General features: G+C 46.1%; 1 protein-coding gene across 1 annotated transcript in view; it reads left to right on the top strand.

Moving 5' to 3' along the window:
- Nucleotides 1–5,562: 5,562 nt before the first annotated feature.
- Ser (protein serrate) overlaps nucleotides 5,563–12,100 on the top strand; it is a 326,797-nt gene continuing 320,259 nt past the window's right edge. The window contains exons 1-2 of the mRNA XM_080269550.1: nucleotides 5,563–5,579; nucleotides 5,802–6,249. Of these exons, the coding sequence (XP_080125676.1) occupies nucleotides 5,563–5,579; nucleotides 5,802–6,249 (465 nt within the window). The remainder of the gene's footprint in view (nucleotides 5,580–5,801; nucleotides 6,250–12,100) is intronic.

The raw sequence follows: 12,100 nt of genomic DNA, 5'->3' as shown, positions 1-12,100 counted from the left end.
AGATAGGAAGTGAGGAGGGCAAACACAGAAAAAGAATGATAAAGGTGAAGGAAGATATTGGCAGCACTACATCAAGTGAGTGGATGATGGTCGCCACCACCTACCACCACCGAGTCTGTTTATGTAGTCCTTTTGAGGTTAGAGGTGGGTAGGCGAGACGCAATTAATATGCAGATTTTATCACTTGAGAAATCCAATGTTGCTGGTTGCGTTGTTGAGAGAGAGAGAGAGGGGGGGGGATAGATGACAGTCATAGTCGTGGTGGTGATAGGATAGTGATTGAAAAATTGAGAGAGAGAGAGAGAGAGAAAGAGAGAGAGAGAGAGAGAGAGCGCAGAAGTTCTAGACAGATGCGGGACCATATGGGAACTTCGGTAAAGAGTGAACCCCCTGGCCAATTAATATCCTTAGGGTGTGACTGACTGACTGGGCCGCTCCTAGAGATGCTCCTGGAGTGATAATAAATAAATAAAATAAAATGAAATAAAATAACTGCAAGTCAATACAATATTATCCTTTTGAGGCGTAGGTGGTCGAGGCAAGGTTATATTTATGGATAGATATAAACAGATTGATTGATGGATAGATAGATGCTTATTTTGGTGGCATTACGTGATCGAAATACCTCCAGATAGATAGATAGATAGATTGATTGATAGATAGTTCTCGTGAGGGCATTACATGATTCAAAAACTTCCAGTCTTCACTCCGATTGGGACGTCTTAACCCACTAGACCACCTGGGACTCTCTCTCTCTCTCTCTCTCTCTCTCTCTCTCTCTCTCTCTCTCTCTCTCTCTCTCTCTCTCTCATATCAACCGAAATACTTGTGTGTGTGTGTGTGTGTGTGTGTGTGTGTGTGTGTGTGTGTGTGTGTGTGTGTGAACTTGCAAATCATCCTTCTGGTGGAGTTGGAGGGTGGGTGGGTAGGTTGGTGGGCGGCTGGATGGGGTTGATTGGTGGGTGGGCGGGCTGATGGGTGGATGGTGAGTGAGTAGGTGGGCTGGATTGGTGCGGTGGGTTGGATGGGTGGAATTAGGTGGGTAGGTGGGTGGATTTGGTTTCTGAAAGGAGAAATCAGGAGGCAGGTGTTTATAGCAATGAACCTCACTCCTTTACTTCGAATTATTAATCGTAAATATAAATTTGTAGGAGAAAAAGGAATGATATTACCACGATGAGGTGAGACTTAGATGATAGCATATATTAACTTTCCGATCCATATTATAGTGTGCTTACGATAACCCGACAAACATCCCTAACCCCCTTCTGCTCGGTTCATGGCCAGGTGTAGTCAGATATGGAGAGTGGCTTTTGACTTGTAACCAAGGAGACTCACTGCTGCCCCCGTATCTGAGACCTGTTTAGTTTCATGCGTGTATTGAAGTGGTGAAGGTGGCACAGATTTGGTACGTGAAAACAAGGGCTTTTGAAGGATGGGAAAATATCTTTGTTATATTATCATTACCGCCAGATAGATAGATAGATAGATAGAGAGAGAGAGAGAGAGAGAGGAATTGTGTGTGTGTGTATTTGTTTATGTTTTTGTATGTGTGTGCTTGCGCGTTGGTGAGAGGGAGAGACCGCGCTATCCAAGACACGCCATTATTATCTGTGTCTTTACCCTGTGCGACCCCAGAGAAAGGGACCCAGCCACAGCCCACCATCCTTCATTAATCTCCACGCTGCTGATGGCACTGCATTAATATGTGAGTCAGGCGAGGCGGGGCAGGGAGATTAATGGCTCTATTCAGGACGGCATCGTAAGGGGAAAAAAAAAAAAGAACGCGAAAATAAATATCGAACCCAGACTTTATAATTTGATGGTGTCTCTTCTGAACGTGCACCCAGTTGGCTGCAGGCTGTTTTGAGGACGGGATTAGGAGAAAAAAAAAAAAGAGGGAAAATGAGACCAAAAATAAGTACTAAATTCAAACTTTATAATTTATCCATCCATCCATCCATCCATCCATCCATCCATCCATCCATCCATCCATCCATCCATCGTCCAATCCTATGTTGCCCCATGAGGAGTGGAGGAGCCCGGGGTTAGGCAAGTTGGTCCTGACATTTAAGATGAGAGTGACGAGCCTCACCCATCCCTGAGTGGCATTAACTGCACAGGCTCAATCAGTGGAGTCTACTTTGGACGTGAACCCAGTAGACTGCAGGCTGTATCCAGAGAGAGAGAGAGAGAGAGGATTAACAGTCTAGGAATCATCAAGCAATTCATTTACCTTTGGGCGACAGATGCTAATGACAACACCTGACAGTCCATTAAGCAAGGTACGATTCAGGAGAAATTGATTTACAGGTGTCGTGGGGAAGGTGAGAGCAAATCGGGGCGACTTTGAGTTCGCGAAATTAAGCAACATGATGGATTGTTTGGAAAGGGTGATTGGAGTCTTCGTTTGAGGGATGTGATTTGTGTGTGTGGGAGACGGAGTTGTGTGTGGGAGTGTGGGAGTGTGTGTGTGTGTGTGTGGGAGGGGGTTGTATGTGTGTGTGTGTGTGTGTGTGTGAAAAATCATCACTGCCCCCAAAACTAAAAATACATAAAACTCTACATATATAGACAATATTAAAACCCGAACGATAGATTTACCGTATGCAAGACTGAAATTTGGTCCATCTGTTCTACCCGAGGACGTTGTAGTAGTAGTAGTAGTAGCAGTAGTAGTAGTAGTAGTAGTAGTAGTAGATGTCTGCAATTCACCAACTTCCTTTAAGGGGATAGATAGGGAGATGAGGTGCGTTTGTACATCCACGTATACCCGCCCATGTATATCAGTGTCACCACGTGAAGGCGTCCCCCTCCTGCACCAGCCAGAGGACTTGCTGGCCAAATACAGACGATTTTATTCAGCTGAGGGGTTAGAGATAGTAAGGACAAGCAATAAAGATAAAGTGAGATAATTAAAGATAGAGGCAGGACGTAATAAGGTTGAGAATTTTGGGGGGATAGATAAGGTGACAGGCAATTTCTTGACAATAGATGGGATTTGAGAGAGAGAGAGAGAGAGAGAGAGAGAGAGAGAGAGAGAGAGAGAGAGAGAGAGAGAGGGAGGGAGGGAGAGAGAGAGAGAGAGAGGCGACACAGAAGGAAGTGAATTTGGTGGTGATGGTGATAAGGTAACACAATGAGAGAGAGAGAGAGATGAAGCAGCAGTCAAGATAAAACCATAGCCACTGAAATAATAAAGCAATGAGCTGAATAATACTGATAACGCTGATAAGAGGATTTAGTAACGCCTCTAGCTGCCTGTGATCTCCAGTCTTTCAAACGCAGTGAGTCCAGGCATCTCGAAATGAATGGATCTTGAATTTGTCTCTCTCTTGTATTATGTTTTTCTCTTGGAGGGAACTGTTATTGCGGGCTCATGGCCTTTGGTTCCTTCTTCCTCGCATAAAAAAAAAAAGATAAGGATATTGGTAGTGTAAACTCTTTTTTTATTTTACCACTAGGCCATTTTATTCAGGTTAGGAGGGGTTTTGGGAGGTTAGTTTCTCTCTCTCTCTCTCTCTCTCTCTCTCTCTCTCTCTCTCTCTCTCTCTCTCTCTCTCTCTCTCTCTCTCTCTCTCTCTCTCTCTCTCACCAGTTCATTTTTGAATACGTCATTGATGCAGAGTATGGTGATATTAGAAGGATTTAAGTAACACAGAAGAGGACAACAAGGGGTAACAAGCAAAATAAATCGCTTAGGAACTGGTGTTAAGGAGGTACGCAGCCATGATTTGTGATACGGGAGAGGAGTAATGTTTATTTTGCCTCTTTATATGCTAAGTGCTTTGTGTAGTGTGGCATGCAGGCTAAAATATGAGATGATGATGATTGTGATGATGATGAGGAGGAGGATTGTGGTGGTAATTATGATGTTGATAATTGCAGTGTGTGAAGCTTACCCGCCATCATCATCATCATCATCATCATCATCATCATCATCACCCAGTCTCTGTTTACAGTTGGTTGTGATGTTGGCAGTGGTGATGAAGGTGTAACGAGGAAGGATGGTGATAATTACAGTATACCCATTATCATCATTATCATCATCATCATCATCACCCAGTCTCTGTTTACGCTTGGTTGTGATGTTGGCAGTGGCTGATGAAGGTGTAACGAGGAAGGATGGTGATAATTACAGTATACCCATCATCATCATCATCATCATCATCATCACCCAGCCTCTGTTGGAAATGATGTTGGGAGTGATGTTGGCAGTGGCTGATGAAGGTGTAATGGGGGAGGGGGGGGTGCTACTCCGGCCCTCACGTTTTCGGCTCCATCGTGACATCTCGGCCCCGATAGTCATCACCCGACAGCAGTGGGTCGGGTGAGGGGGGGGGGGGCAAGCGCAGAGCCGAAGTCGTTTCCCGGTGATGGGCCGCGCCGAAACACGCCACGAGGCCGAAGCCGTTTAGAGCAGCGATACTATCTTGTTTGTTGTATGAGGAGGGGGGTGGAGGAGGGGAGGGGAGGGGAGTGGGGAGGGGGATAGGGAGGAGAGGAGAGGTGGAAGATGAAGAGGGAAGAGGAGGGATGGAAAGGAAGGGGGATAGGGTGGGGAGGGGAAGGAAGGTGTGGAGGGGAGGGGAAGTGTGGAGGAGAGGGGACAGGAGATAGGGTGGGGGTGATGGAGTGGAGGGGAATAGTTGTGGGCAGGGGAGGGGAGGGGGTAGTTAGGATGGGGCGGTAAGGAGATGGAGGGGAGGGAGTGGAGGGGGATATGTTGGGTAAGGGGAGGGGAGAGGGAGGAAACGTCATTACATAGGAACACTGGGTATAACAAAGAGCGATAAATAAATTGAACAGTTATATTGCAGGAAATCGGAAGACGCCTTGAAGAAATAGTCGTAGTAGTAGTAGTAGTAGAGGTAGTAGTAGTAGTAGTAGTAGTAGTAGAGGTGGTAGTAGTAGTAGTAGTAGTAGTAGAGGTAGTAGTAGAGGTAGTAGTAGTAGTAGTAGAGGTAGTAGTAGTAGTAGTAGTAGGACTGTAGGCGTAAAATTGCTCTTCTGTAGTTCACCATCTTCCTGTCGGGGGATAGGGAAGTAGCTGAGGGACGTTTGTAAAGCTTGACAGTGAAGGAGCTTGGTTATATGGGTGCCACCACGTGAAGGCGTCGGATAAATTAAGACCTCAGACTGAAGAGGTTGGAATGCACGTTGATACACACACACACACACACACACACACACGAAAAATTCTATACCCTTTTTACCTTAACTTGGCCCAGATTTTCCTTCTCCCTCAGCTTACTTCACGTAGGTCAGTGCCGGAAAAAGATGTCACTACGGCTCTGCATCCTTTCCGTAGCACTTCTTCGTGACTAGCATCGTGGTTTAGTGTGTGTGTATCTTTTTGACAGCTCAGCGTTCAAGATAGAGATGGCAGTCTTAGGCCTGGAGTAGCTATGATAAGTAAAGAGATTCGGTAGACAAGACCGTACTGCCTCTGCTGTCTCACCTGCGCGTGTTGTTTGTGATGAATGTGGTGACGTGGGGGAGAAGGGGGGAGGGACGTGACTCATGGGGGGAGGGGAATGGGTGAGGGGGGGCTAGACCATCATGGGGGAGAGGGGAAGGTTGTAAGAGGTGAAAAAACAGGCCCACCCACACAATAATCATTTTTTTTTTTTTTTTTTTTTACCTGACGAAGATCCCCAACCCTTTCAGCTCTGTAGATTGCCAGGTGTAGTCAGATTGTAGGGTCGACTTGAACAGCAACCAAGGAGACTCATTTGCACCTCATAACTAAAGGAAGTGCTTAATCAATTAGTGATTATTTCTTTCCTTAAATTCTGCAGGGGTGGGTGCGGCTATGAGAGATGTCCCTTGTCTTGTTTATGGTCGTGTCTGCTCACATATGTTCTCTTCGTTTCTCTCCAGATGGCAGCGGGTTCAGGGAGGTTCGAACTGGAGGTGGTCGAAGTTCAGAACCCACGCTCCGAAGTGAGGTTGGGTCGATGCTGCGGGGGAGTGGAGAGACCCAGCCCTGACGCCCCCTGCCCTGCCCAGTGCCGCACCGCCGTGGCACTGTGCCTGAAGGAGTATCAGAGCGTGACACAGGACCCCCGCGGCGCCACACGTCCCGCAGTGCCGCCCCCACCACCGCCGCCCCCCTCCGAAGTGAGCAAGGCGGGAAGGTGTACGTACGGGGAGGATACTTCGGCTGTCCTTGGCCCCTCGTCCTTTACCATAACCCAGTCGCCACCCGTCGCACACATCCAGCTGCAGATCACTTTCTCTTGGACGGTAAGTTGAGATAAAGTCATACCATCTTTTATTTGGGCATGTAGTTCCTGTCTGTATGTCATATTACCCCGCCAACGAGGGTGGACGTGGGTTATGTATTGCACCATGTCCACGTGTTTGTCTGTGAACAAGATATTTCAAAAAGTAGTTATCGGATTTCAATAAAATCTGGTGGATATGTGGGCACTGGATCAAGGAAGAGCTGATTAGATATTGAAGTGGGTACAGATCCGGATGCAGGAATAAATCACAGTTTAAGTGGCGTCGGCGGGGGTAATCACTCTCTGAAATTGTGTAACTGGGCAGACTAAGACCGTAGAATTAAATGACCTATGTGAGACCGTAAAAGTATTCATCTGGCAAGACAGAGGAATTAAAACAGTAAATAGTAAATTGTATTGGCGTCAGCAGAAGTATGCGCTTTCTGAGTACTTTCTATGACCATTATTTTCCCCCTAATCTTGTCGTTCTCCGTAACACACATCATACTGCAACTTACCATTTCTGAACGGTAAGTAAGGATAAAGAAATGGGTATCTTGTCTCTGTATATGGTTGTGTGGTTTCTGTGCCTGTCTCTTTATGTGGCTGTGTTGTTCATGTCTTCTCTCTCTCTCTATTCCATTCGTCTCTCTGTGATACATATCCTGAGATCGTATATACGGAGCATCTTAATCAGTCTTGCGATAAACAAGTCCCACGATAAACAAGTCTTACGATAAACGAGTCTTATTATTATTATTATTATTATTATTATTTCAGCGTCACTCTCTTGGGCCACTCTGTCTCTTCATCTTATCTCTCTATATCTTTGGCTTTCACGTGCCTTCTCTCTCTCTCTCTCTCTCTCTCTCTCTCTCTCTCTCTCTCTCTCACCTCCCCAGCTCATCACTCATCCGTCAATCCACTCCCACGAAACCTGCCCTTTTTTGGCAACCTCCTCCCTCCCTCCATCTCTCCATCATTCCCTTTATGCTCTCTCTATTTCTCCATTTTTACCATCTTCTCTTCATCTCCCCGCCATTTCCATCTCTCCCCTATCCCCTCCATCTCCCCTCCATCTACCCATCTCTCCACACCCCTTTACACCCCCTCCACACCCCACCATATCCCCTCTACACCCTTCCACACCCCATGACATCCCTCCACACCTCACCACACCCCACCATACCCCCTCTACACACCTCTCCACACCCCACCACACCCCTCCCTACCCCACCATACCCCCTCTACACACCCCTCCAACACCCCACCACATCCCTCTACACCCCTCCAACACCCCACCACATCCCTCTACACCCCACCACACCCCCTCCACACCCCTCTCCACACCCCACCACATCCCTCTCCACACCCCACCACACCTCCTCCACACCCCACCACACCCCCTCCACACCCCTCCACACCCCTCATTATAGGATCCTGGTCCCTTATTAATGGGTCAAAAAAATGGAAAAAATTAAAAGCCTTTGGAGATTATATTTTTTGTTGGTATTTCCTCTCTCTCTCTCTCTCTCTCTCTCTCTCTCTCTCTCTCTCTCTCTCTCTCTCTCTCTCTCTCTCTCTCCTTCTTCTTTCTCCATTATCCCCCTTCCTTCCTTTATCACCCTACCTGCCTACCCACAACCTGCCTACCTTCATCTGCCTCACCCACTTACCTCACCCACTTACCTCACCCATCTGCTCACTATCCTGCCTCACCCATCTGCCTCACCCTCCTACCTGCCCTTATCTGCCTCACCCACCTGCCTCACCCTCCTGCCTGCCTCTCATACCTTAGGCAGCGGCGTGTGACTCCTGTTTAGCCAGCCCCTACATGCCTCACGGGCCGAGAGAGAGAGAGAGAGAAAATGAAGGACGGAGTAATAGCTAGAAATACTGGTATGGATGGCTAGGTAAATATAATAATAATGATAATAATAATGATAATAGTAGTAGTAGTAATTATAATGATGATGATGATGATAATAATAATTATGATAATAATAATAATAATAATAATAATAATAATAATAACAATATGAAGACGAAATGAATGTAGTCAATTAATGTGAGGAAATTTCCTCTCTCTCTCTCTCTCTCTCTCTCTCTCTCTCTCTCTCTCTCCACCCGTCAGTTTCATATTTTCTTTTCACATCTATATCTCTCTCTTCCTTCTTCCCTTTCTCTTCACTTTTCTTTACATCTCTCTCTCTCTCTCTCTCTCTCTCTCTCTCTCTCTCTCTCTCTCTCTCTCTCTCTCTCTCTCTCTCTCTCTCTCTCTCTCTCTCTCTCTCTCTTTTCTCCTCCGTATTCTTCTCCTCTCTCTCCCTCCCTCTCACCAGTTCCCTCCCTTAACTCCCTCACTCCTCTCCATTCTCTTCTTTCCTCCACAATCCTCTTTCCTCTCTTCCTCCCTCATCCCATGTCACTCTCCTTTCCTCTTTCCTCCTTTCTTCTCCCATCTCCCTCGTTCCTCTCAATTTTCCTCCCCTCCCTCCCCCCTCCCACTCCTCCTCTCCCTTCTTCCTTTCTCTCCCTCCCCTCCTCCTCTCTTTCCCCTCCCCCTCTCCTTCCCTATCCCTAACCATCTCCACCAGGCTTCCATCTTCGTCGCCTTCTACACCTCAGCCCATTATCTCCCATCATCTCCTTCCTTGTCTCTCCTATCTCCACCCCCACCACCCCCACCCCCACCTCCACACCACCCACGCTCTTAACACGCCTTATTTTCCTTATTTTCCCTTATTTTTATCGCCTTATTACTCGATCATCTTACTGTGCATCTTATATTTGTTTATCATTCCTTCGTCCCAGTGTGTGTCTTTAATCTGTGCTATTTTTTTCTGTCTACTTCTCCCTCTTCATCTCATTGTATTTTCTTCTTTTAAATTTATATCTTATTCTTTTTTCACTCCTCTTCTCTTACGCTTTACCATATTTCTTCCTCTCTTCTTCCTTCCTCAGTCTTCCCTCTTCCTGTCTTCTTCCTTCTTCTTCCAGATTGCTTGCTTCTCTCTTCTTTCGTTTTCTCTTCTTCTTCCTCTCTTCCTCCTTCTTCTTCAGTCGTCCTTCTTCATCTCTTCTTCCTTCTTCCTCTCTTCCTTCTTCTTCAGTCTTCCTTTTCTTCTTCCTTCTTCTTTCTTTTCGGTATAGATTGTTTTAGATTAGTCCTCGTGTGTGTGTGTGTGTGTGTGTGTGTGTGTGTGTGTGTGTGTGTGTGTGTGTGTGTGTGTCTGTCTGTCTGTGTGGGGGGGGGCGGGCTCATCTTCCTTCCTTCTCCTTCCATTTCTCCCTCCATTCCACATCCATCCCCTCCCCCTCATTCTTCACACCCCTTCCCCCGCCCCTCCCCCCTCTCCCCCACCCCCAAAATTCTCTCCCCCCCTCTCTAATGATCACTGGGCCTAGAAGCTTCCCTCCCCCCCTCCAATTAGCACATAACTCCAGATTTCAGAGAGAGGTTTTACGGATCTGGAGTCACCTTGTATAATGGAGGGAAGGAGAGATGGAGAGAAGAAGGAGGAGAGATGGAGGAGGAGGAGGAGGGATGGAGGGAAGAGGGAGGAGAAGGAGGAGAGATGGAGGGACGAGGGAGAAGGAGGAGAGGTAGGGAGAGGAGGGAAGAAATTGAGAGAGGGGTAGGAAACATGAGGTTTGTTGAGGGTATGAAAGAGGAATGGGGGTAGGGAGGGAAGGAGAAAGAGGAAAATGTGGAGGAGAGGGAACAGGAAGAAGTAGGTGAGAGAAAGAAGGAAGAAAAGAGGGAAGGAGAACTTGAGGGAAGGGTAGGAGAGAGAGAAGTGAGAGGTAGAGGGAGGGAAGAGGGAAAATAACTGAGAAAGGGAGAGAAATGGGGGATTGAGTGTAAAGAGGGGAGAAGGGATGGGTTAGTGAGAGAGAGAGAGAGAGAGAGAGAGAGAGAGAGAGAGAGTTGCACTGACCCCAGGCTTCTCTGAAACTGCACGGGATAGCTTTGGAGGAATGTTTACTTGCCTGCCGTCGATGGGTCTGATCCGACAAACAGACAGGGGTTACTCAAAAACAAAATCCAATGTTAAAAGGTACTATACGTGTCAAGAAAAGACAATGCTATGGCTCTACATCCTTTGCATAGCACTTCTTCATGACTAGCATCGAATTCTAGGAGACATAACAGGGAATGTAAAAATACCAATCTTCACTCTACCATAGACCATAAAACCACCAATGCGCTTCGAAATATATGAGAGACTGACTAGGAGAGTGTGTGTGTGGGTGAGGTGGCGGGAGGGAGGGGTAGGGGAGACCGAGGATGAGATGAAGGGGTGGGGTGGAGAGGTATATTAGAAAGGACGTGTGTGTGAGTTGGAGAGAGGGCAGCCTGAATGCGGGAGACAAGATGGAGGTGATTTGTTTGTGGCCAGTTAATTTTCTTCTTACTCTCCAGGCGATTATTATTATTATTATTATTATTTTTTTTTTTAATTTACCCCAGGAGAGCCTTATATATCCTTTTTACTCTAACTTGACCTCTCCATCTTGAATGCTGTTCTGTGACAGTAGATTAACACATGAATATTATTATAGTCACGAAGAAGTGCTACGCAAGGTATGTAGAGCCGAAGCATTGTCTTTTTCTGCCACTGAGCTACGTGATGTGAACTCCAGAAGGATGAAAATGTAGTTCAAATTAAAGTAATCTATCTATCTATCTGTCTCTATCTCTCTATCAATATCTATCTGTCTATCTATATATATCCGTACTTTGCTCTGCTGCAGATGTGTTGCGAAATCTCCAAAGCCACTTAGAGCCGAAAAGACCTTCTCCCGAACACACGCACGGGCACGCACGAAGATGGAAGGGCGAAAGCGTTGAGAAAACAATGGAAATTCTGTAAACCCGAAGCGAGTGTGCAAAAATATGGCGGGAAAAAGATTATGGGATCTCGGGAGCGAAAGAAAATGGGAAGGTGGGACAACATTCCAGCGAAGAGAACGGGGAGGTAATGGCTATTTGAGAAGCGGGTAAATAGAGTGTAATGTTGTAATAATAGAGGGAAAAGCAAATGGAAAGAGGGAGACCAAGAGCGAGAGGTGATTGAGGGAATAATTCTGGATTTTAACCATTACTGAGGGAACACAAACAGACAGACCAAGGAGGAAAGGAGAACGGTGGAATAATTCTGGAGTTTAACCTCTGCTGTTCGACAGGGTCCTTGACGTAAAGTCTTACTTCGTTAGGATATATATATATATATATATATATATATATATATATATATATAGATAGATAGATAGATAGATAGATGGATATATATATATATATATATATATATATATCCCTAAGTCCTTTCACGAAATTTGTTTCAAATTGGTCAGAGGTAATTGAATTGACTTTATCGTGTGACCTTGACCCTTGACCGCTTGTTCTCAGAATCGATTATCTTATCGTTGGCTGACCCTCAGTCCTACCGAGAATGGTTTAGATCGAATCAACTCGAGTTATAGAGTTGAATATTTGACCTTGTTTTGAGTTATAGAGTCAGATATTTGACCTTACCTTTTGATGTTGACCCAGCCTGACCCTCTCCACCAGGTCTGGTCTGGACTGGATGATGGCAGTATGTGTTAACCTTGGCATGTGACTGACGTTTAACCTGTTGTTCGAGAAAGAGAGAGAGAAATTGGTCAGGGCCATGGCTGAATCTCAACTATATCAACAGGTTTTAAAATCAAAGATGTTTTATTTATTTTGTTCACACACACACACACACACACACACACACACACACACACACACACACACACACACACACACACACACACACACACACACACACACACACACACACACACACACACACACACACACACACACACACACACACACA

Source organism: Coenobita brevimanus, chromosome 34, assembly GCF_032717465.1.
Source record: "Coenobita brevimanus isolate Jiangsu-jjx chromosome 34, ASM3271746v2, whole genome shotgun sequence".
Lineage (NCBI taxonomy): Eukaryota > Metazoa > Arthropoda > Malacostraca > Decapoda > Coenobitidae > Coenobita > Coenobita brevimanus.
The sequence above is the reverse complement of the archived record's forward strand: the minus strand, read 5'-3'. Positions and strand labels throughout refer to the sequence as shown.